We start from the raw sequence: 25,634 nt of genomic DNA, 5'->3' as shown, positions 1-25,634 counted from the left end.
ATGCTGCTTGGCCTGCTGTGTTCATCCAGCCCTGCACCTTGTTGTCTCGGATTCTCCAGCATCTGCAGTTCCTACTATCTCTGATTCGCCATCCTTACCTAGTCTGGCCTACATGTGACTCCAGACCCACAGCAATGTGGTTGACTCTTAACTGCCCTCTGGGCAATTAGGGATGGTCAATAAACGCTGCCTAGCCAGCGATGCCCTCATCCCGTGAATGAATAAAAAAAAATTAGCAAGAACATTAATTTATCTTCTTGGGACTGATTCGCCCCACCCATTCACTAAACAGGAGCAAACCAATTGAAGAATGCAGTGTGCCTAGCTGTTCCTTAGCTTGCGCCCATTCTCCCAGTCTGTTGTGGACTGATCTAGATGATCTTTTCCAGGCGCCACTGTCTGCGGAAAATGAATCAAAACTGATGCCACCTGCTCATTACAGACCTTTTAGATAAAGGTTCACACCCACCATGCACAGAAGACCCTGTAACTCTCACAGCAACATTGCAGAGACAGAGACCAGGCCTAATATCTTGAACCGTTTGCTGAGGTCAGGGAGTACTTCCTTGTGACAAGGAACCTTAAATGTTACTCATTAGTTATGCCTCACAGGGCTATACATTATAACGAGTCATTAAAACAGAGATACTGATGAACGAGAGTTTCAGCAATGTATGAGTTAGTATAGGCTGAGCGGAAATAAAATGTCAGCAAATTAGTTGTCTTTTATGCATTACAAATCTGCACAAAGATAAGACTGTTCTTTAGGTTGATTCTAAATTCCAGCTCTATATCGTATTACAACAATTGTTTTTAAGTGTACTTATCAGCAAATGGCTTGTTCATAGTTATGTAAGTGATGTCCCTTTTCTTCATCCTCTCTGCAGATGTGAAAGATGTGATTGTGTGGGGAAATATCGGCAGAAGCACGTATATTGATCTGCATAAAGCACGGGTCCATCAATACGAAAGTGCCATCTGGGGACCACCTGAGTTCTCACGTCCTGTATTGGAGATGCTGCGTGTTAAGTATGGAGAAGGCTTTTAGTGGAGAGCTAGTCTGAGCATTATGCTGCACTTAAGCCTTTTCTGCTGTTCTGGCTGTTGCTAGTTTTGGTGCTCAGTTTTGTATTGCTAGGATTATGTCATTAAAGACAAAATATTTCTGAAGATAATTGAAAATGATGCAATCATATCAATGATAATCCCCATTCCTTGGCGAGTATGTACTTGTAATGAAGGATACTTTGATTTGGAGAAGGTATTGTCTGTGGTGGTGATCCACTTTGGTACAGAGCCAGCAGGTTAATCTAGGAATCGACCAAACCATCCCAGGCCAAAGAAACCCTCTGTTCCAAATGATTTTCCACATTCCCTCTCTTTTCCCATTTGCGACTTGAATGAACCCATTTTTTGTTTCTTTACAAGACCCAATTTCACCTTCATTTACCTTATACCAATATCACTTTCCTCATTTAATCCCTCCTATCCTGTACCGTGTTTATTTGCAGTTAAGCCATGTCTCTATCCCACCATATAGGTGTGCTGCCATCATCCTCTTTAAGTGTGGGGATCTATTGGGCCTGTCCGGTCAAAATGTGGTAGATGAAAATCACATACTGGTCTAACTAGAAGGGGCTTTTGTGTTGAACAAGATGAAGTTTATTTCATGTTAACAACTAGTTACAGGTTACATTGATATGGTAGACATTGTTACAGATACTTTGAGGAAGACCTGTTAGTTCTTGTTCCTTCAAGATCCTAAGCTGCTTTGCCTAGATGTCCATATGACCTCATTATAGTTGGTGGTGTTTAAGGCATTCCTTGATATTAACTCTTTCAATCTTTACATCCTTATACAACATCTCCCACCAAGATTTCTTTCCCTTGTTAGTAGTGTGCAATTGAGTTGAGAATTAAGCTTGCCCATACCCCATCTAGCAACAAGTCTCTGACTTCATAAATTCAGGTGATCTGGAATTTTCACTGTTCTCCCAGAATGTGTTCTTTTCAGTCTCTGTAGAGCTCAGGGTTGAAGACTGTTAACTTTGATTATTTTCTTGACAGTGAGCAGGCTGTGGGTCCCTTGCAGTTACCTTATTGCATTTGTCCAAATCAATCAGTAGTGAATGATAGATCTACATAAGAATAGAGTTCATGTGCTTCCCTCATGCAAGTCTTCAGGATGTTGCCTTCAGGAGTCTTCAGGAGGCTTTGAGTTATAAGGATAGGCTGGAACTTTTTTCACTGGCGTATAGGAGGTTGAGGGGTGACCATGTAGAGGTTTATAAAATCATGAGGGGCATAGAAAAGTGAAATAGCAAAGGTCATTTCCCTGGGGTGGGGAATTTCAAAACTAGGGGCATTTTTTAAGGTGAGAGAAAAAAGATTTAAACAGGACCTAAGGGGTAACTTTTTCACACAGAGGGTGGTTCGTATGTGGAATGAACTGCCAGAGGAAGTGGTAGATGCAGGTACAGTGAGAACATTTAAAAGAAATTTGGACAGGTACATGAATAGGGTTTAGAGGGATATGGGCCAAACGCAGGCAAGCGGGACTAGTTTAGTTTGGGAAACTTGATTTGCGTGGACAAGTTGGACTGAAGGGTATGTTTCTTAGCTGCATGATTCTATGGCTGTACAAGCCATATGATCTCTGAATGATCTCTACTGGTCTATTACTCCTTGGATGACCTGAACTGGGGGAGGTGAAGGCCTAGTGTATTATTGCTGGACTGTTAATCCAGAGACCCAGATAATGATCTGGAGAACTGGGTTTGAATCCCGACATGGCACAGGATGGAATTTGAATTCATTAAAAAACATCTGGAATTAAGAGTCTAATAATGACCATGAATCCATTGTCGATTGCTAGAAAATCCCATCTAGTTCACTTATGTCCTTCAAGGAAGGAAACTGCCACCCCTACCTAGTCTGGCCTACATATGACTCCAGACCGCCCTCTGGGGCTAATAGGGATGGGCAATAAATGGGGTGATAGGAATGAATAATAGGTATTAGGCAATAGGGATGGCCTATCCTGTGAATGAATAAAAAACAGCTTTACTGTTAAGATCCTTTATCCGCGATCATTGCCCCAGCCCAAAAAATGCTGACTGTCTCTCATATGATCTTGCTGCACACGAAAGGACTGCCCCTTCTTAAATAGATGTTGATAGTTCATGGAGGTATATGTGGCTTCAAATTCTTTGGTACAATAGGGAGCTGAGACTTCAGTTTTCTGCTCATCAACAACTCTGACGCTGCTGAACAACACTGGAATTGGGTGGTTCTGTAATTTAGCAAGCATTGCCAAAGTCAACATTTCCTTCAAAGACAGTGCTTAAAAAACTGGTTTACGAACTCAACTGGTTGCTCCTTGAAGGATGCTGCTCCTAAGACTGTAGCTGAAGCATCAGCTGCTATCATGGTTGGAATGAGCAGATTGTAGTGGCTATTGTCAATCTGTCCTTGACCCTCTGAGACGCATTCTCTTGATGGGGTTCCAACATTCTTATGTTGTCTTTAAGCAATGTCTCAAAGGTTCTGTAGTGATTGCTAAGTGAGGCAAAAGATTTGCCAACTGGTTTACCATCCCTAAAGTTCTTTCTGACTTTGGAATGCCAAACTCCTAAGTGGCTTTTGTCTTCTGTAGACTTGTCATTATACCATCACTGTTGACAACGTGTCCCAAGATGTGAATAAATCCTTTGGAGAATTTACACTTTCTTCCTTCTTTATGCAAGTGCTTTAGAACTGCATGTGTTTTCTAATCAGCCCTCTGGACTGTTACCCATGTATCAGTATGTCATCCACATCCTTGAAGATTTTGTGAAATATTAGCTATAGATGATTGAAAAATGCCTGGAGTATAACATTCCCAAATGTTAGGCTGTTGAAGCAAAATCTCCAAAGTGGAGTTATGAATATGGTATAACAAGGTGTAGAGCTGGATGAACACAGCAGGCCAAGCAGCATCATAGGAGCAGGAAGGCTGACGTTTCAGACCTAGACCCTTCATCAGAAATGGGGCGGGGGGAAGGGGGTTCTGAAATAAATAGGGAGAGAAGGGGAGGCGGATAGAAGATGGATAGACGGGAAGATAGGTGGAGAGGAAACAGACAGGTCAAAGAGGCGGGGACCGTACCCAGGACCTTCCCCACAACGTGCCCGCCGCCAGTGGCCTCGTGGCCTTCCTGCTCCTATGATGCTGCTTGGCCTGCTGTGTTCATCCAGCTCTACACCTTGTTATCTCAGATTTTCCAGCATCTGCAGTTCCTACTATCTCTTATGAATATGGTAGATAATTTTGAATTCTCAACCAGTAGCACCTGCCAGAGTCTACTGTTTGCATTAAGTTTCATGAAAACTCTGTTTTTGAATTATTTAGCTAAAGTTTCATCAACCATAGGCTTGGGTGGATTTCTTTCCCTACCACCTTGCTGAGCTCTGTAAGGTCAACACAAATTCAGATGAACTCATTAGGTTTGGGTAAGGCAACCATATCTGAGCATCACTCAGTTGGTTTTGTAATTTGGGAAAATGGTGTTCATTTTGGTCACCTGTTCAAATTGTTTATCGACTTGTTTCATTTAAAGGATGTGGAATCTTCCAGGTGTTTTGATATATGTAGGGTTAGTATCTATCTTCGGTGTGATCTGTACGCAGTACTGAGCTTTCTTCTTGCAGTAAACAATCCGGGATATACCTGTTTAAAGAAGCTCTTAGCTTTTGCTGTTTAACGCCTTTGATTTATCAAAAAAGGATGTGGATAAGACATATATTGCTACTTGAGTGAAAATTCTTCATCGTTAAGAAAAGATAGTTTTTCTACTATTTGGTATTCCTCAATTGGAGAATTTCTGATAGCAAACCTTTAATCTTAAATTCTATGCCTTGCAGACCGTGTGGTCGCTGCTGTCGACAGACCACTGCAGACAGTGTTTTTTCGACTAAGGATTACTTTCTGATAATGTAGTGATACTCCCCCCTGTTCCTAACTGGAAATTTGTGAGATGACCATTGACATAAATAAAAAATGTAAGGTCTTGATCACCTATTTTCCCTAGGAACACTTCAGTTATTTTCTTCTATCATAGACTGTTCTACCTCATTAAACTCTTTGTGTGGTTAATTATTTGACTTTCTTTTTTCTGTGACTGTGTTCAACTTATTCATGTTTTCTGAACTTGACCTAATTTGTGACAGATAAAGCATTTACTTTTAGTAGCTGGGCTGAGCTTGGCGTGTGAGGTGTCTTTGCTGCACAGTGTAACAAGGTCTTTTAGTCTCCCGTGCCTGCACACCTGCTCTATTGATTTCTCATGTGCGTCATTTGTGGTTTTCTATCTTCAGAATTGAATGGACTCTGCTGATCTTCTGTGCCAACATTGCTGTTCTCCTTTTAGGATTGATCCATGCTGCTTCAGTACTTCTGCTTCACTTGCCATCTGAATGGCTTTCTCTAGAATCAAATCTTCTTTTGTTTAGAATAAATCTGACAAAGAATCAACAGCAATTCTATCAGTTCTGTCTCCTATGTAGTCTAACTTTGAATCACCATAGTCACATTTCTGCACTACTTTGTAGAGATTTTTAATGAAATTCTGGAGGCTGTACTGCTCTGTTAAATCTTCGTCATTCAAAATGTTATTAGTTTTGATGTTAAAGTAATTGTCAAAGACAATTTCAAGACATCTTCATGAATATCTTGTATTTTTTTGCACCTTGGTGAGTTATCAGCTGCACTCTCCATTGTGAATAGAAGTCTTTTGACATATTTGCTTTCTGATTTAGTATTTAATTTGTAAGTTATTTTCTACTTTAAGAAATGCTTTCTTCAAGATGCATAATTCTGTATCTTATTTGGCCACCCAAATAATATAATCTTCCTGGCAAGATTATTTCTGATGCCATTTCTTCCTAATGTGACAACTTATTTTCCTTGCTTAAAAGGCTTTTGTTTTGTGATAAAAGCTGCTGCTCTGAGTTGCTCTGAATACTGGGTTAACAAGGTGTAGAGCTGGATGAACACAGCAGGCCAGGCAGCATCAGAGGAGCAGGAAAGCTGACGTTTCGGGTCTGGACCCTTCTTCAGAAATGCTTTGAATACTGGAGTGTTTTTCTGTATTTTGCATCCAGAATGGAATATTCATACCTTTCATTGCCAAAATAGAGAATTCCTGTCTTTTTTGCAGCGTCACCGGATAAATCTTGCCTTTCACAGCCTTAATAAATGACTTTATTGCTTAACTGAATGCTTCCCACTGCTTGCAGCTTTATTAAATGATGCCCCCTTTAATCATCATTTCAGTAAAAATTCCCATTATTTGAGGTTTTTAAGGGTTGAATCCGGGTTGGTTTAATTATTTTTTCCTGCATCATTCCCGTTGTCTGCAGCTCTATTAATGATTCCCGTTTCTTTCATGGCTGGATGATTTCTGCTCCCTATGGTTTAACTAAATGTGTCCAGCCTTTAATCCATTTTTAATGAAGCATCTCCCATGTTTTCTGTTACCTTAATAAAGTCTTCTAACTTTCTTCTTCCGTTAAACTAGTGCTGTTTAGGCTTCTGATGTACCCCTTCGTCTCTTTCATTCTGGCTTTGCGCGTCGCCAGGTCTACAACCTCAGTTTAAATTGCTTTTCTTTGCTTGATTTTCCTTACTATATTGTGCCTTATGGTACAAAGCTGCTATGGACATAACCTGAGCTGTAGTTCCTTAATTTTTGCTTTCCCTGCCAATGATACCTTGGAATCTTATGCCTGGGTTTTCATGTAGGGCCTTCCACACAGCACACCTGACCCATATGTGACTTTGCATCAAGAACTCTGTTTCCATACGCAGGGTTTGGGCTCTTAGTACAGTTTGTGAATTGTGATGAAAAATGGGCTGAGTATGGACATAGAGGCGGGCTGACGAGTGGGCCCACCTCAGTTCACAGCAGCTCAGCTCTCAATAGTGTTTCAGGCCCTCTAAATCTTACCTCTCATTCCTCCTACCATTCCAAACCATGGCCCCTTAAACCAATCATACTACCTCCTACACCCTCAGATCCCTGTGCCACCTTCCATGGCCTTTCAGTTCCCCTCAGATTCTCCATGCCACCTCAGATTTCCCTGTCACCACACGTCCCCTCAGATTGCCAATGTCCTTTCTCTGCCTCCTGTATACATTCTATAGCCACTCACCAGTATCCACTACATACACTGCTGAGGGCCATACAGTTACAATGGGAATTATCTTAAATATCGATGTTAAAAAATTAACTCCATGATAATATAAAATTCTCATTCAAAATGTTGCTTTTGATGCTGCAAAAAATGACCTATTGAAAAAAGTTAATCCTTTAAGAGACCTTTAAGTTGTGTAAACAAAGAATTATATATTTTAAAGTCACACCAAAGATAGAAAATGTTGTTACAACCTTGTAAAACTGTCAGTAATTCCCCCGTGTCAGGCATGTCAACAGACTGAGGACAACAGGGTTTGGATCTTCAAGTGATTACAGCTTCAAGGCCCTGAAATTGAAAGAATTGAAAGTTAGTGTCCTCTCCATTTCAAGGCAGACAGCTTGTCAATTTCTTTCAAAAGCAGAGGGTTTTTTAAAATATCACAGTTCAGTTATAGCACCCAATGTGACAAAGAGAGTCTTTGAAAATATCATGGCACTTTCTCCATTGGAAAGATCACTGTATTGAATGTCAACACTTACACAATGCTGGTCAATTTATTGGTTAACTCATATTTGCAAATTTCCCTACTGGTGGCCGATAATGAATCACTCCATTACAATACAACATCTAACAGTGACATTTGAAAATGTTGCACCTATGTTTCAGAATGTTCCCAAATGCTCAGCAGGCTTCTAGCAGTGTTACGAATTTTCCAAGGGGATGACTTCTTTTTGGACTTCTAAATCCTGCACAAGCACGTGAAAATCATGTGCAGGAGGAAGTATAATTTTCCTGTGATCCTCGGAATGGGGACACCTAGCTTGGCAGAGGTGTGTGTGTTTTTCACAATTCCTGACCCACAAAAAGGCTGCATGAAAAAGGCACTGGGTCAGGTAGGCACAGCAAAAATGAAATCAGTTGAGTGTTTTGCAACCAGATTCGCATTTACATTGAGAGATGAAAATATGCCCATTTGACTCTTCACCTCCCTGTAGTTGACCTTCTCAGGAGAACGGTATCAATTTCTGCAGCTTGGAATTCTGGTGCACAACAAGAGGAGCAGCACTAGCAACACCAAAAATGCCAGGAGCAGCATCAGTGACAGCAGCAACTGCGTTCTTCTCAGCTTCCTGTCCTCTTCATGACGGAGGGGAAATAAACAGCTTTATCTCAAAGGAGGCAATGTTCCCAACACAGGGTCTGCTGATGGACAATCAACTTTGTATATGGGAATGAGTGACAGGAGGCTCAGACTTTGCTGCACGTCAGTGCTGATCCATGTACACTCTTGGTGCAAGATGTCTTCCAAGTCAGCCGACATTGCCAGTGACTGTCAATGTGGAGATATTGGTGGAATTTCACAATCCAATGGGCAGAAGTGCTCCTCCCAGGTGACCAATTCCATGGTTGTCAGGGTCACCACTTAGGACCACTTTGCTACTGATGAGGCCATTCAGAATCAATTGTTAAGAAGAGTCATATTGGACTTGAGGTATTAACTTTGTTTCACATGTGACAAATGCTGACAGACCTGATGAGTTTCTCCAGCAATCTTTTTTTTTTACTTCGGATGTCCAGTATCTGCAGTATTTTGTATTTATTAGAATTAGAGGAGTCTCAGATTTTCTTTCTGGAATCCCATGGGATCAAGGAGTCATGAACTCCACACATGTGACAGTAAAGGTGTCTTGAGATCAGCTTGGAGTATTCATCGGTTGGAAGAGATTCCTGCCATGCAGTATACAGCTGGCAAGTAACCACTGGGACTTATATTGTTTATGGATATCTGAGTGAGATATCCTGGAAGCTGCCATGATTCTTTAATTCTGCATCAGTCATTGTCTCCCATAGAGCTTCACACCCAAAAACACAGTCAGCAAATTATACCCTGCAAACAAAAAGCTACTCTCCTAGGGATGTGGCTGTGGACACTTTTGAGAAAGCCTACATGTGCCGAGCAGGAAAGATTTGACTGAAGCTAAATGAGTACAATAGTGGTCCTTAAGCGAGCAGTTAGGTTGCTGAGAATGCATCTCAGGTGCCAAGACATTCTGCAGTTTGTGTCCTGCTCAGTCCTGATGAAAGGTCTAGGCCCAAAACGTCGACTCTCCTGCTCCTCTGATGCTGCCTGATCTGCTGTGTTCCTCCAGCTCCACACCGTATTGACTGCGGTTTGTGTACCTGGTTGTGGTGTCCTGAATAACAGTGGTGTGCTATGCTTGTGCAATATTGTGCAATGGTGCTGACGGGAAGGATGATGATAAAGACTGCTCTACATCTAACTCCCTAGGGAGGTGACTTAAATTTTTGGTGTAATTTTCAAATTCCTGCATTCTTCCACTCATGCATTTTGCTGTTTTTCACTTCACTACTGATGGCCCCTCATTTCACCTTTACTGACCTGCCCTCTCAGTTCCCATCAACTTCATTCCTTTAAAAAAAACTCTCAAAATATTTTTCTTCAATTGTGTCTTAATTTCCCCAACTACTTCCTATTTTTAAATATTGCACTTTTGTTTAGCATCCGTTACTTTGTACACGTAACTATAAAGCATGCAGTATGCATGTCCTTGAATAAGTAGTAGTGTAGAGTTATAAGTTGGTGTCTGTTAGTACTAAAGCAGCAGCACAATTGTAATGTGCAGTAATATATTCTGCATGACCATTTGATTTATTAAATTATTTCAAGGTATTGATAATAAACATAATGAGTAACACAGATAATTGAAATCTTTACATTTTAAGAGTGGGGCATGCACATATGGTGATAATTAGGAACTGTACTTTTGTGGGACAGATTGGATAGATCAGAAGATCTTTTTGCCGGTCAGCTATCATTTATGTATTTATTATATTTTGAATCACTCAGACTTGGAGGTGAGAAGATTGTACTTTTACTATGCGTGTATTAAACTGAGACACATGAATTGGATTTCATCCTATAAAGAGATGCCTCTTTCAGCCAATAGTGACTGTAGTGAAGTGATAGCTCATTCTTTAACATGTAGGAAAAATTGATAGGATTTAAAAATAAATAATGGCAAAATATATTGTGATGCAGCAACATGGGACTAGATTGTAAGGAGTGTTGTGATTCCTTCCATATTGTCCCTACAGTGAAAAATTGAGCCACAGCATGACAACAGGAAGGTCAATTGGCCACTTGTAAGCTGGAGGTGCGGTTCTACCCCTTAATGAAAAAAGTCTTACTGCCGAGGCTCCCCTAAGAGCTTCGGTTGAGCTGAGGGTGGGTAGGCCACCCTACTCCTCTCCTTCCACACATAAAATTGCAGACAGGTCAGGGGTGGGTGGGTGGGTGGTTTGATATTTCTGGAGGATGTTATAGGCTTCTCCTCCACTGCCTGCAAACTCATTGGCAGGGGACCAGAAAATTCTGCCTAGCGTTTTTTTTAGAAGAGTTCTGGCTTATTAATGATTAATTGAGCTATTGGCAGGGTTTCTAAACCAACCATGAGTCTTTTCTTTTAAAGAAGCCAGGTGATTTTTAGACCAACTGTCTTGATTTTTAACAGCTTTTCTCTTGATTTGTGAGATAGTTGGTTTGGCATGTTTGGTTATATGAAATGTCATTAGCAGTTTCAGTCCTGTTGTTAGATAGGTGTGAGCTCATGACACCAATATCGCTATTTATTCGGTATCCTGGAGTCAAGTAATGCCATCATTTCAAGGAGAAAGAATATAATCATGATCATCCCAGAACCCTCCACTTCATAACCGACAAGAATCTTCAGCAATCACATCTCTAACAAAGAAATCACCTCCAAAGTCATTTCTTTTTGCCATCAAAAGCCCCCTCAATTTTCTGACCGCAGGTTTAGGATGAGGGCTTTAATTGGAGAGATTCAGGAAAGTAACATTGTTCTCCTTAGACCAGAGAAAGATAAGGGGTGATTTAATGGAAAGGTTCAAATTTTTGAAAAGATTTAACAAAATAGTTAAGATTGAACTAGCAGGTGGATTGGTATCCTGTGGATGCAGATCTAAAATATTTGGGAAACAAATTGTGATGGGAGGAAGATGAGGAGAATTTATTTTAAACGGTGTTGTCATGTGTATTTGACAGTGAGAAAAACAATAAAAATACAGTGAATGGCTTTTCCACTGTTGCCACATATGATGTGTTAAATAAAGCTAGCTTCCAAGCTCAGTGGGTTATAGGGAAGGCAAATGGAATGCTGGCCTTTATTTCAAATGGAATGGAATATAAAAATAGGAAGGTTTTGCTAAAATCAAACAAGGCACTAGTCACAGTTTTAATACTTTGAAAATTCTGGGCTCCTTATCTGGAAAAGATATATTGGCATTGGAGGCAGTCCAGAGGAGATTCACTAGGCTGATACCAAGTGTCAGGGACTGTCTCATGAGGAGGGGTTGAGCAGGTTCGGCCTGTACTCATTGGAATATAGAAGAATGAGAGGCAACCATATTGAAAAATATAAGAGTCTTAGGGGACTTAACAGTGTAGATCAGCAAAGGTGTTTCTCATTGAGGGAGAATCTAAAACCAAAGGGCATAATCTCAGAATAAAGAGTCACCCATTTTTATACAAAGATGAGGAGGAACTTCTTCTCTCAGAGGCAGTGAACCTGTGGAATTCTTTACTGCAGAGGCTGTCAATGCGAGATCATTAAGTAAAATCAAGGCTGAGATTGACAGATTTTTAATCACTTAGGGAATCAAGCGTTATGGGGAAAAGGCAGGAAAGTGGATTTGAGGATTATCAGATCAGCCATGATCTCATTGAATTGTGTAACAGACTCAATGGGTTGAATGGCCTACTTGTGTTCCTATTGCTTATAGTCTTTTAACTTCATGATTTCTAGCCTCCCATTCATGTGTGTCATGCCTTTCCGCCAGTAATGCTTTGCTTCATTTGTCACACTGAAGATGCTACTTTAATTGCAAGTTGCTGCATGCGAGTTATTCATTCAGCATCACTCACTGAAAATAGTTATCAAGAAATAGCTTGGGTTTGCACTCATTATTACCTGTCATTGAGTATGTTTGCTTCAAACTTCTGTTGCAGAAATTGGATAGAAGAAGAATTTGTAGAAGAATTGCATGCACATCGAACAAAAATTCAAGCAGCATTGAAACACCGCCTGGGCATGTCCTCTGCCATTGCGATATACAATGTCTTGAATTGGTGGTATCATGACTCACCACCAGGGGAGTTTGTATCTCTTGGAGTTGTCAGTCAAGGTGAGCCATCCTTTTCAGAAATATCTTCTCTTTCTTCCATTTCCTTTCCTCTTCACCAACTCACTCATTTAGGGCAAGATACCGTTCTGCAAGGAATTACTGATTTTAATGCTTCATGTGGAAAGCACAAAGAACAGTCCAGCACAAGATCAGGCCCTTTGGCCCACCAAGCCTGAGCTGACACATGTTGCCTTTCTAAACAAAACCTTTTGCTCTACATGGTCCATATGCCTCTATTCCTGCTTATTTGTTTATCTGTTAAGATGCCTCTTAAATATTACTATTGTATCTGCTTCTACCACCTCCACTCACAGTGCATTCTAGGCATCCTCTGTGTAAAAACCTGCCTCTCACATCTCACTTAAACCTTCTCCCTTTTACGTTAAACCTATGTCCCCTAGTAATTGACATTTCTACCCTGGAAGAAAGACTCTGACTATGCCTCTCATAATTTTTTAAACTTCTATCAGATTGCCCTTTCAGCCTCTGATGTTCAAATGAAAATAAACCAAGTTTGTCCAATTTCTCCTCATAGCTAATACTCTGCAACCAGGCAACATCCTGGTAAACCTTTTCTCTACCGTATACAAAGCCTCCACATCCTTCAGATAGTGTGGTGACCAGAATTGTATGCAGTATTCCAAATGTGGCTTCACTAAAGCTCTATACAGCTGCAACAAAAGTATCATAATTTAGCCCATATAGTCCTAACCTCACTTATAAGTTCTAGACTTCCTAGCAGGAGTTGCAGGGGAACACATGGTTGATCTCTCTGCGTTCTAATTCAGGAGGGATGAGATTGATTGCTGGGACCGTTCCCTCCGGGACACCCTGGTCCACTCTTCCTTCACCCCCAACAACACCCCACAGCCCCACGGCACCTTCACCTGCAAGCGGCGAAGGCGCATCACCTGCCCATTTACCTCCTCCCTCCCCACTATCCAAGGGCCCAAACATAACTTCCAGGTGAAGCAACACTTTGCCTGTACCTCCCAGAGTCTAGTCTGCTGCATTCACTGCACACAATGTGGTCTCCTCGACATTGGGGAAACAAAGCATAGACTGGGTGACCGCTTTGCAGAACATCTACATTCTGCTCGCAAAAAAGACCCTGAAATACCTGTTGCCTGCCACTTCAACACACCACCCTGTTCCCTGGCCAACATCTCTGTCTCTGGCTTGCTGCACTGTTCCAGCGAAGCTCAATGCAAGCTAGAAGAACAACACTTAATTTTCCACTTGGGGACCCTGTAACCCCCCCCGGATTCAATATCAAGTTCAATAATTTTAGGGCCTAAACTCTCCTATGTCTTAGCCCCCTACCCAACTCACCAGGCCTTGTTACTACATAGCCTGCCATTACACATGACCAATTGTTAGTCATTAACAGTTCCCATTAACAACTATTCACCCTCCCAGCCAGAGCGTTATCAACTCCTTTGTCTATCCAACTACTCTTCTCTCTCTTCAGATTCTATCCTATCGTTTACTCCCTACCAAACCCTCTCCCTATTTTCTGCATTTAAGCCAACGTTTTCCCAGTTACCATCAAGTTAACAACCCAACAAGTTAACTGATTTTTTCTTCACAGATGCTGCAGACCTGCTGAGCTTTTCCAGCAACTTCTGTTTTTGTTCCTGACTTACAGCATCCGCAGTTCTTTCGGATTTTATGAGATTGATATTGTTTCCCTTAAACATATCAGAAATTGCAGCCCAGATCAAGGATTGGATCTAGGGAGTTTGGCCCCAAGTTCCCATTTAATTGAATCAGTCAGTGGTAACTGGCAGTTTAGCTGGTGAAAAGATCCATCTCATGTAGACTTGGAGTGGCAGAACGCTGTTCTGGAATTGGGGTTCTTGCCTGCCAACAGGAGAGCCAGTGAGAGACTGTTGGTGTCTCTTGTCAGGAAGACTTGCTGAACCACAAGCCATACCAGCCAGTGGTGAGTCCACCCATGGGTGTAGCTGGAATCTCACCTTACCGCAAAGCCAGACCTCAGGAATGGAAGTCCCAACTACCAAAAGCTGATAGCCGATTGGAGTCTAGCAGCACATGCGCTCAGCTCCACTCTGCCATTCACTAAAATTGTGGCTGATCTGATAACTCCACATTCCTGCCTACTCCCAATAACATTTCACCCCCATGCTTATCAACAATCTATCTATCTTGGCCTTATAAATATTCAAGGAATTTTAAGGAGAGTTCCGAAGCCTCCTGACCCTCTGAGAAAAGAAGCTGTCCTCATTTCTGTCTTAAGTAGGCAACACCTTATTTTTAAGCAGTGACTCGTATTCAATTCTCCCTAATGTTCTGATCAATATTTATCCCTCAACCAAAATCACTAAAATAGATTATCTGATCATTTTCACAACGCTGAGTATGGGACACACTGTACACAAATTGGGTCACCTGTTTCCTACATTACAAGGGTGATTAGACTTTTAAAAAGGGGTTTATTTGCAGGAAACTGCTTCAAAATGCCCTGAGGATGTGAAAAATTCAGTACAGATATATGGAACAGCACACCCTGAGAGGAAATTAACCTCCACCCCTCCCCCAGGTTTCTGAAAATTTCAATGACTCCATCACGATCAGTTGTTATAAGGCAGGCACTGAAATATTTAATGAGATGCAGCATCTTTTGATCCTGTGCTCCAGGTGATTTTGGCATTCCATCTGGCCTCATTTTCTCTGTGCCAGTTCGATTCTGTGGTGGAAAATGGGTGATTCAGTCACAAATTGAGATTAGTGAGGAGACAAAAGACAAACTGAAGGATATTGTTCAAGAACTGAAGATGGTAAGGCCTCAATAGCAATAGAAGTTTATTTGATCTTGCCTAACAAAGTGCTCCTATCCAATGCCAACCTGATGAAGGAGTCCTCAGTGTATTGTCAATACAGTATCAGCCATAGCCCAGTTGGCAGCATTTTCACCTCTGAGTCAGTTGTAGGTTGTGAGTTCAAATCTCACTGCCGGACCTTAGCACAAAAATCAAAGCTGACACTCCAGTGCAGTACTGAGGGAATGCTGAAGATGATGTTTTCTGAATGAGACATTAAACTGAGCCCTGTATGCCATCTCAAGATTCTACATAACTACTTTGAAGAAGCAAGCAAACAATTTCTCCCTTCAAGCACAGAGAATGGTGGAGAAACTCAGCAGGTCTGGCAGAATTTGTGTAAAGACAAACAGAGTTAATGTTTTGAGTCTGGTCAGAACTGATGAAGAGTCAAACCACACTTGAAACATTAACATTTTTCTCTCTCTCCACATATGTTGCCAGACCTGCTGACTTTCTCCAGAATTCTCAGTGTTTGCTTCAGATTTCCAGCATCTGCAATATTTTGCTTTGAGTCAAATGATTTCTCCCTGTTTGATTCAAATTTATTCTCTTTCACCATTGATAAAAGTAGATTTCCTGGTCATTATCATATTGCTGTTCCAGGGTGCTTGCTGTACATTAATTAACTGTTGTATTTCCTGCACTACAACAGTGACTACATTTCAAAAGTACTTAATAGGCTGTAAAGCACTTTGAGATCTCAAGTGGTTGTGAAATGCACTATGTAAGTTGAATTCTTTCTTTTCTTTGTATCTATGTGCTCTGTCCTAATAATTCCTTAATGTGGCTTGAAGTCAAATTTTGCTTGGTAACACCTCTGTAAAATGGCTTGGAATATTTTACTTTGTAAAACAGGTTATTATTTGCTGGAACAATTATTTAAACAGAAGAATAAATGGACTTTCTGTTTAATTGCACAATACATAGTTCTAGCATTTGAGACAGATCAAACAGCTGTATCATTAATATACGTGTACCAGCACCATACCTATTCCTGTCCTCGAAGGTCACTTAGTAAGGCTGAGGAGGCAACAAGGAGAAGAATGTCTTTCTCATATTAAATAGTAATGGGCAATAAATATTGAATTTGACAGCACTACTTAGATTCTTTGAACAAATTACGAAGTAGTATTGTTTGAATTTTTTCATTTCACTCATTTGTTTCTATTAAATTCTTACTCCATCTCACAGGAGCACCATTTTAATTTCTCTCATGAGAAGGAAACTGAGGCAAAATCCAGTTTCTTGCCTGATCTAGAAGGAAAATTTAAGAAAAGAAGCACTGATCGAGTAGCCTTTTTTTAAAAGGACGTTTCAGTTCTTGTGGAAGAACAGCAACAGACAGGTAGTTATCCATCACTCATTTGATTACACTGCAAATGTAAGAGTATGAACTCAGGAAAATCAGAGGAATTTCAGGTTGTTAAAGAGACTTTTTTTTCCATTGAAACCACAATTGAACTTCTTGGTTTGCAAGGGGAAATTGTATGCTTAGAAGAGTGTGAACAGCAACTTAATGCAAGCCCATCACAACACAAAGGAGGTTAGACGCTGAACATGGTGTTAAACACCAACAGAGAAGTCCAGTCCTCAAGGTGCAACATTGATCAGGCATCTAGAATTATGGTAGCAGACTCACATGGGTGGAAGACTTGTGTTCTCACACATTAATTGCAGAAAAAGTGGGCTCAATAGCATTCACTCTTTGAACACTACAACATTCCTTAAGGCGTCAAAATAGCATCCATTGTATACTTCTGTCATAAATTATGCCAGACAACCTGTTTAAAATGGGTTAATACGTGCACACTTAATGCCTGCTAGAAATATACAGAGTAGGCAGATTGTGATGCAAATCAGTGTGCAATGCTGATTTAACAGCAACACTACAATTTTGGAGCTCCACACTCCAGCTGACACCTTCTCTTAACCTCCTACACCTGAATATGCCTTTTACACTTGAAGAATCCATTACCAGCACTATTTAAAGAAATCATCATCTTACTTACAGGCCAGTTGCTGCACTTATTTATACTAGCTTTTGCTGCAATTCTGCACATTATATGTGTTTTTCCATACTTGTTAAAAAAATTCAAGAGCAGTGGCCCAGCTGACACTGAAGATCTTCCTACGGTCGTGTGTTGGCTTGGCTACATAGTTAGTTTCAGACAAGGGCTGGGGCCTTTAGGACTTCGCATGGGCATTGATCATGACTAGTGGAATGCGCAGAGCAGCACAAGTTGCTGGAAGATGGAGATGGGGAAGGGCTGTCAAGCTGGACTATAAAGGACTATAAAAAGCAGATCTATGAAGAGGAAATTGCAGAAATGCTGCTATGACCAAGTAGCCCCTTTGCACACTGAGCCACAATGGCAGGAGTTCGAATTTCCATAAAAGCAAGCTGAGATTTCACTGCAGCACACAGACATTAGGCTGCAATGGAAGCTGAGACATTAACATTAGATAGTACGTCATGGTTGGCACCATGAGTCTATTGATGGAGGTGACTGCCATTTCCACATTGAAAAGGATGGGTTCCAAGATCTATATACAGCCCATCCAAAGCCATATTTCCCATGCTCATTTATCTTCAAACCAGGTTTTCTGACAGACTTTTCAGTGTACCAAGTATATACACACATCAACCTCCTGTAGCCTGGTTCTTTGAGACACTCACCTGAAGTGTCTGCAGCAGAACTAATGTGGAAACTCATCCGCCAGTGAGTTGGTATCTGTGCTATCCTTCCCCCATCTCCAGCCTCACTCCTCCATTTTTGTGTGCGAAATATCACTTTGTGTAGATCTCACCTCTAAACAAGCCTCTTAAATTACCTGCAATATTAGTCTTTGAATTGGTGGCTACTATTCTGAAATTAAGTGACAGTCTGTCTTTACCTTCTTCTCTCCCCTCTTGCTGTTCCCACTCAGGTTGCAGTTCTTGGGTAATTAAAATGAAATGGGGCAAATGTTGGGCGTGGTGACAGGTCAGAAAGAATTCGGAAGTACATACTTATACCACCTGCAACCTGTAAGCCTGAGTAGAATTAGAGATAAGGGAGAAGTGGTAGAGAAGGAGGTACAGATGCGAAGTTACTTTCACCTTCAATAGATTCCTCTTGTAAGAGAATCTGGGATTGGGGCTCTCTGTTTCAAAATAAGAGATCACCCATTTATGGCAGGGACAAGGAGATTTTTTTTCCTCACAGAGGGTCAAGAGTCAAAAGGTGATGAAAGTAGAGTCCTTGAATATTTTTAAGGCAGGGATAGATAGATTCTTGGTAACCAAAGGGTGAGATGTTATCAGGGTGGGTGGGAATGTGGAGTAATCAGATCAGCCATGATCTGATTGAATGACAGAACAGGCCTAAGGAGCTGAGTGGCCTACTCCTGTTCCTAATGTTTATGTTTATATTCAGCAATGCCAATGGCCTAAGTTCGTTGATGTTCTTTCTTATAGAGTCCACCATTGTCCCTCCTCCATGACATGCCTGTCCTCCTCTCATTAGCTCCTGATTGTGTATCACCTTTTCCATCAAAAAAAGGGAAGCATGCCAGTGTACAGTTTGTTTGGGTGATGGAGCTATCGTGATTGAATTGTCAGCATAGTGTGCACACTGTGAGAGATGGCTTGCAACAGTGGTAAATCTGAGGGTGTGTTGAAACATTTGGATGTTGAATATGAGTCCTATTAATAGAGTTTGTTGGGAGGTGAATGCTGGGAAGAATGGAATTGAGCAGCTGCCTAGAGACAGTCTCCGCTGGCAGTCAAGCAATCCAGGCAGGCTACAAGGCCTTCTCTGTTAGGTTGGCCGCTTCTGCAACTGCATGTCCCTTAGCTCTCCACAACAGTGGCTCAGGAGGGCATGGTTGGACTCATAAACATAAAAGGTTGAAGAGTGAACATCCTCTCTCACCCTTACTTGCAATGGTAGACTGGTATTCCTTCTTTGCTGAATGGCCTCCTCTTGGCAAGTTGCAGTCTACTTTCAATTGGGAATTGTGCATAACATGGATGAGGTTATAATAAACTGGAAGAACATATACCACCAAAAATGGGGATGATTAGAAGGTAAAAGATTATTCTATCCTAATGTGTTATTGTGCAAAAAAAAGATTATTCATTGAAAACAGCAAGCTTTAACTATTCTTAGCTTTAAATCAGTGACCTAAGCAAGCAAGTCATAAAAAAGAATAAGAAATTTTTCACTTTGACCCATTAATTTATGAAACAAGAAGGTAAATGGGAGAGGGAGGTTGCAGTAATAGGTTAGGTTAGATACAGATGCTTGGATCAGGAGTAGACTGACTTTCTTCTGTCAAAATGACAAATTATTTTGTGTTCTGTTACAGGCTGTGAATTGGGCCATATTTACTGTTCTCCAGCTCCTCAGAAATGTTTTGGAACAGACGATCGAAACAGCTTTGTTCACTAAATGACAATCGTTCAATGTTTAAAGAATAGATCACATTATTGAATCCTCTTTCAAAATAGGTGTCTCACTGTTGAGAGTCATTAAAAGAAAAGCTCTAAGGGCTTTGGTTTAACTTCTCGTATAAGTTTTTATGTTAGCTCAAGTTTTCCTGGTTTTGTTGAGATGGTGCTCGTCAATGACTTAATCAGGGTGCAAGGAGATACTGAGTGCAGTGGAGGGTGTGAGGGATCAATGTCATTTGAAGTACTGTAATTAAACTAGCATCCCACAGTGATCTTATGATGTCAATGATTTATGTTTCACCTCTTGTGTGTTACTTGGTTTAATCATCTGTCCAAAGCAATTATCCTGAAGATGTATAACACACACAGATATGAGAAGAACAGGAAGACTCCTAGACCTACCACTGCTGATACTAATGAGCAGAACTCATGTTTCCTCCTTCCCACCCATCAGTAATCCGATACTTTAGAACAAGCAAAGAAACACAAGAAAAGGGGCAGGGGGAGAAAGTTCTGGATGGAATCTTCCCAACCCCTGAACCATGAGGGCTTTGACAAGTCAGTTGAGATAATATGGTGAGATCAGAAAAATGGCATTCTCAATGAAAGAAGAAGTCCAATTTTCCAAGTTTTAATGGCAAGATGAGAATCTCAATAGTAAACACTGAAAGACCTATTTGCATGCAATAATATCTCATTATTACTTAATCTTGCCTCATTTCTGTGCAGTTTGCTATTTTCACAGGCAATGAACAGAAGCTAGACAGTGATAATTCCTTATACGGCAGTCTGAGCAGGTACCTGGCAGCTCCAGCTCTCCGCTTGCTCCTCCATGCCTACACCTTGTCCTGAATTTGATGACAAACTCAGGGCATGCTCTGAGGGTAGCAACTGCCCGCATCCACCAGCCAAGGAGTTTGGCATCAGCCCACACCAGTCTCACCACCTCATCATGGCATTTCTCCGAAGAATAGAGTACACCACTTCAATACTGCACTTTGGAACTCACAGACATCTTACATCACAACGCTGCTGCCAGGACACCTTGCACACAAGGACAAGCACCCAGCTCATGTATTGGCTACGTCTCAGGGCTCTTGGCTTTCTCTCTTAGCACGCACTCACTTTGCACCTACTTGGATACTCACAGAATCTCTGCCTCTCCTCTCTTTTTGCCCACTGGCACCTCGTTCAGAATGTACAGCCTCACAGTGCTTCTGTCTCACCTTGACGTTTAGCACAGAGATAAAGCCAGGCAGCTCGTCCCATTTGTCAGCAGTGATCAGTCAAGAGGTGGACATTTTGCCTCGCTGCACCGTTCTACATCAACCTCATATCTTCAGTATATGCCAGCAGCTTACATGGCAAAGACACTGAATGTGCTTCAACCAAATGACATCATCTGCCTAGCTAACCTCATTTGAGTCCTGGAGGACTGTCAGGAGGCACCAGCACAGTTAGTCAAGGACAACATCTGATCTCAGTCCATCCTGAGATATTCAGGGTCAGGAGGTCCATATCATGATAGTCGGGGAATGGGCCTTTAGCTGCCATTGAGCTGCAGCGCAATCAGTTAGAGATAAATCATTTGCAGAGCAGGGTAGATATCAGTCATAGAGTCAGACATCACAGAAACAGACCCTTCGGTCCACCCAGTCCATGCTGACCATAATCCCAAACTAAACTAGTCCCACCTGCCTGCACTTAGCCCATTTCCTTCCAAACATTTCTTAATCCTTTTACTTATCTAAGTATCTTTTAAATGTAGCTGTACCCGCATCCACCACTTCCTTTTGGAAGTTCATTCCACACGCGAACCACTCTGTGTGTAAAAAAAAATTGCACCTCATCTCTTTTTAAAATCTTTTTCCTCTCGCCTTAAAAATATGCTCCATAGTCATGAAATCCCCCACCCTAGGGAAAAGACACCTGCCATTCACCTTATCTATAACCCTCACGATTTTATAAACCTCTATAAGGTCGCCCCCTCAACCTCTTAATGCTCCAGTGAAAGAAGTCCCATCTATCTAGCCTCTCCTTATAATTCAGGGGTCTGGTCAGCCATCAGTAGGTACTGTCCTTTCTAGTTGTTTGGGGGTTTCAGCCAGTCATTCCTAGTGGGGAGGTAGTCACTTGTGGGGATTCGAAGCAGCAGGCTGTCATGCAGAGGGAACAATGTTATTGAAAGGAGACAAACCAATCTATAAGGGGTGGGTCAGATGGGAGAGCAGGAAGTACTGTGGAAGGTGGGTCATTGATGGTCACCACCACCTTGGCTTCAGTGGGAGACAATGATGTCATGACTAAGCTGCATGCCTGGGACTTGGGTAAAGTGAGGAGATGAAGAGTTAAACAAAGGAGCTAGGTGGGGCCATATGGAAATCGAACCCAATGCGGTTGTCAGGGAGGACAAGGCAGAAAAAAACTTGAGAAGCTGAGCCTATGATTCAGTCCATGAAGCTGTAGCTTTATTTTTATTCAGTTATAGGATGTGGGCATCGCTGGCTAAGCCAGCATTTATTGCCTATCCCTGATTGCCCTGAGGGCAATTAAGTGTTTGCTGTGTGTCTGGAGTCACATGTAGGCCAGATTAGGTGAGGATGGCAGTTTTCTTCCCTAAAGGACATTACTGAATGAGATTTTTCCTGACAATGGGAAATGGATTCATCATTAGACTCCTGATCTCAGAAGTTTATTGAATTCAACTTCCACCATCTGCCATGGCAGGATTCAAACCCAGTACATTACCTGGGTCTTTGGATTCATAAGAGGTGAGAATCAATCCTGCACCTGTAACAGGCTATTCCCGGCTTGCAGTGTTTGAACTGGTGCAAAGGAGGGAGTTAAATATGGTTCCAGTGGTGTGAATCCAGGAAGGTCCTGTCCATGGTGGGCACTTCCTTGACTGGTAAATGCACGATAGCTAGAACACAGCTGCATAGCGGTGTGGCAAGTACATGAGGTGAGCAGCAGAGAATCACATGAGACAACTCACTAGAGATCACAGAGTGAAACCTTCCATGAATCCCGCTCAACCCAAAATTGACACTTGGCCAATTGTGGGTAAAATTCTGTCCTCTACAACAAATGTCAGTGGAAACTGCTGGAAGATTCATAACTTATGCCCTAAGGCATCAAAACAAGCTTTGGGAGACTATGATTATGATGTGGTGCATCTCGAAGTAAAGGGGAGCAACTCCCACATTCCAATGTCAACAAAAATGGCTTCTTCCCTCTAGAAATTATAAGGTCCATTTTTTAAAAAAGGCTCACATAATCATCAGTAATCTGTTCTGCAGCCTTCTGGGAGAAATAAATCTTGTAGCATCCAACCACATTCTTTACTTACCTATGCTCCCTGATCCCATTGCTGGCTGCCCACAATGCTAAACGTGTGGTCTCACCAAGCTTCTCTACAATTGCAGTAAGACCTTTATGCAAACTATCTTGTAATTAAGGCCAACATGCCACTTGTCTTCCTGGCTTGCTTGTTGAGTGTACATGCTAGCTTTCAGTGACTCATGAACAAGAACACCCTTGTCTCTTTGGACATCAACGTTTCCCAATTTCTCACCATATAAGTACTCCACATTTGTCTTTCCTACCATGGTGGATAACTTCATTTTTAAAGAAAGACAAAATAAGTAAGTAAGGGCAAGCTGTTTCCATTGATGGTTAACAGAGGACACAGATTTTCATTAATTTGTCAAAGAACCAGAGGGAAGATGAGGAGATGTTTTCTTAGATAGTAAGCTGTTGTGATTGCCAATTCACCTAGATTCAATAATAATTTTCAAAAAGGGTATTGGATACTTGCTTGACAAGGGAAAATGTGCTGAGCTATGGAGAAGAAAAGGATTTGCATAGCTCCAAAAGCCAACAGATACAATGTTGCAAATGGTCCCCTGTGCTACATGATATTGATATTGATTCACTATGAATATAATTACGGTATAAATTTCCCAGTGAAGGGGCAACAGTTCCATCAGCGTTAACTGTAGTATTGCTAATGAATGCCCAAAGTGGTAATCCATTGATGCAGCTTATCATTATTGATGGTAGCTATCACAATTGACTGTCAACTAACAATGAGGCTGTGGTTATGGTATATATGTTTCTGGCTTGGGAGCACTTAACTTGAAAGTTTACTTCAGAAGAGCCTTCAAATTACAAGTTACATTTCTTTCCTTTTAAGGTCATTCTTAAAGGTTGGTAAAGGACCAACCTGTCCCAAGTCAAGTTCCAGTCCATCCCATCATTAGGATCAATGAAGAAATCCTCCTAAACTTGGAGCATTTCCCTTACCTGGGAAGCTACCTCTCATTTAAGGCTGATATTGATGCTGTGATTCAACAACAAATCCAATCCACAGGCACCACTTTCAGATGCCTAAGGATGAGTCAGTTCTAATACCAAGATCTTTGTGTCAGGTTGTCATCCTTCTGACTTTTTTACATGGCTCCAAAACCTGGGGTACGTATAGACACCGCCTCACAACCTCTATGAAGTACCATCAATGTTGTTTGAGATGGATTCTCTGTATCAGATGGCATAGCAGGCATACTAACACCAGCATCCTTGAAGCAGCCAAAATTACTAGCATCAAGGCTATGACCATTCAAAACCAACTCTGCTGGGCTGGCCATGAGCTTAGGCTGCCTGTGTTCCAACTACCAAAGCAAATCACCTTCACCCACTTCAAGGAAGGTACTTGAGTAGGGGCGGGGTGGGGGTGAATCAAAAAAAGTGTTTCAAAGGCTCCCTGAAGGCTGTCCTTAAGAAATGCAACATAGATGTCAATGCATAGGAGATCCTAGTTCAGAAGAAATTGACTCCGAGGAAACCACTGTAGGAAGGACCACAATTCTTTGAGAACACCCGTTGACAAGAGGAAGTATGGAAAACGAACTGGGAAAAGGAATGCCGATAATCTCAAGGCCTGGTAACACCACCATCTCTGAACTCTCCTCCGTGCCCTTCACCATCTTGACTTGGAAATATATCACCATTCCTTCAGTGCCACTAGGTCAAAATGCAAGAACTCGCTTCCTAAGTACTGTGGGTGTACCTACACCACATGGACTGTGACAGTTTGAGGAGTCAACTCACTGCTGTCTTCTCAAGAAAAATTTGGGATAGGCAATAATCGACGACCTTGCTAACAATATACATATCCTAAGAATAAATATTATTCAAAAGGTGGGTAATCAGGAAACTGGTCAATATTTTGTATTTGGAGCAGGTGTATCAGTCTTGGTGGCCCTTGCTCATGCGTTCTATATGCATCAGAATGCATCGTGCATCATAAGCAACAGAACTCCAGCTGTGGCCTAACCAATGTATAAAACTATTCGCGATTACATCAGCAACAAATATCAGGTTTGATCAAGACACCAGAAATAAACGAGCACAAGAGATTTTGGAGGGTTGTGGGTCTGGAGGAGGTTTGTAGAGATTGGGAGAAAAAAGACACAAAGTAATTTGAAAAACTAGTGATAATATTAACATTTCAGTCAGCTCGGAAGTTAACAGGTCTCAGTGCCTCGAATTAAAACTACTTATAAAAAATGTTTAAAGAATTATATTTAAAATAAACTGGTGAAAGAATCTTACAGCAAGTGACGCAAGAAAGTATTACAAAAGACAATATTGTAGACCAATATGGTAAACTTTACTAACCATTGTGTTACTTGGTTAATTTTGACTTTGTTTAACTCTGAAAGTAACAGAGATCTACAAAATTAATCTTCAGTCTTCCACCCTTAATAGGCAGCATGCCTACATCTTAGATATAACACAGTGTGGAACTGGAGGAGCACAGCAGACCAGGCAGCATCAGAGGAGCAGGAAAGTTGACGTTTCGGTTTTGAAAAATTTTGAAGAAGGGTCCCGACATGAAATGTCAACTTTCCTGCTCCTCTGATGCTGCCTGGCCTGCTGTACTCCACTAGCTC

At 41.4% G+C, this 25,634-nt stretch overlaps 1 protein-coding gene across 3 annotated transcripts in view; it reads left to right on the top strand.

Annotated features, from left to right (window-relative positions):
• Positions 1-19,790, top strand: part of mdh1b (malate dehydrogenase 1B, NAD (soluble)) — a 39,177-nt gene extending 19,387 nt beyond the window's left edge. For 2 of the 3 annotated variants that reach the window (XM_048599125.1, XM_048599127.1), the window contains 5 exons: positions 888-1,029; positions 12,224-12,399; positions 15,061-15,200; positions 16,437-16,590; positions 19,596-19,790. In XM_048599125.1, coding sequence (XP_048455082.1) covers positions 888-1,029; positions 12,224-12,399; positions 15,061-15,200; positions 16,437-16,550 — 572 coding nt within the window. In that variant the 3' untranslated portion in view covers positions 16,551-16,590; positions 19,596-19,790. Of the gene's footprint in view, positions 1-887; positions 1,030-12,223; positions 12,400-15,060; positions 15,201-16,436; positions 16,591-19,595 lie in introns of those variants that run through there. The other variant, XM_048599126.1, reaches the window with a different exon arrangement.
• The last annotated feature ends 5,844 nt before the right edge of the window (positions 19,791-25,634 follow it).

Source organism: Rhincodon typus, chromosome 7 (genome assembly GCF_021869965.1).
Source record: "Rhincodon typus isolate 14 chromosome 7, sRhiTyp1.1, whole genome shotgun sequence".
Taxonomy (NCBI): Eukaryota; Metazoa; Chordata; class Chondrichthyes; order Orectolobiformes; family Rhincodontidae; genus Rhincodon; species Rhincodon typus.
The sequence above is the reverse complement of the archived record's forward strand: the minus strand, read 5'-3'. Positions and strand labels throughout refer to the sequence as shown.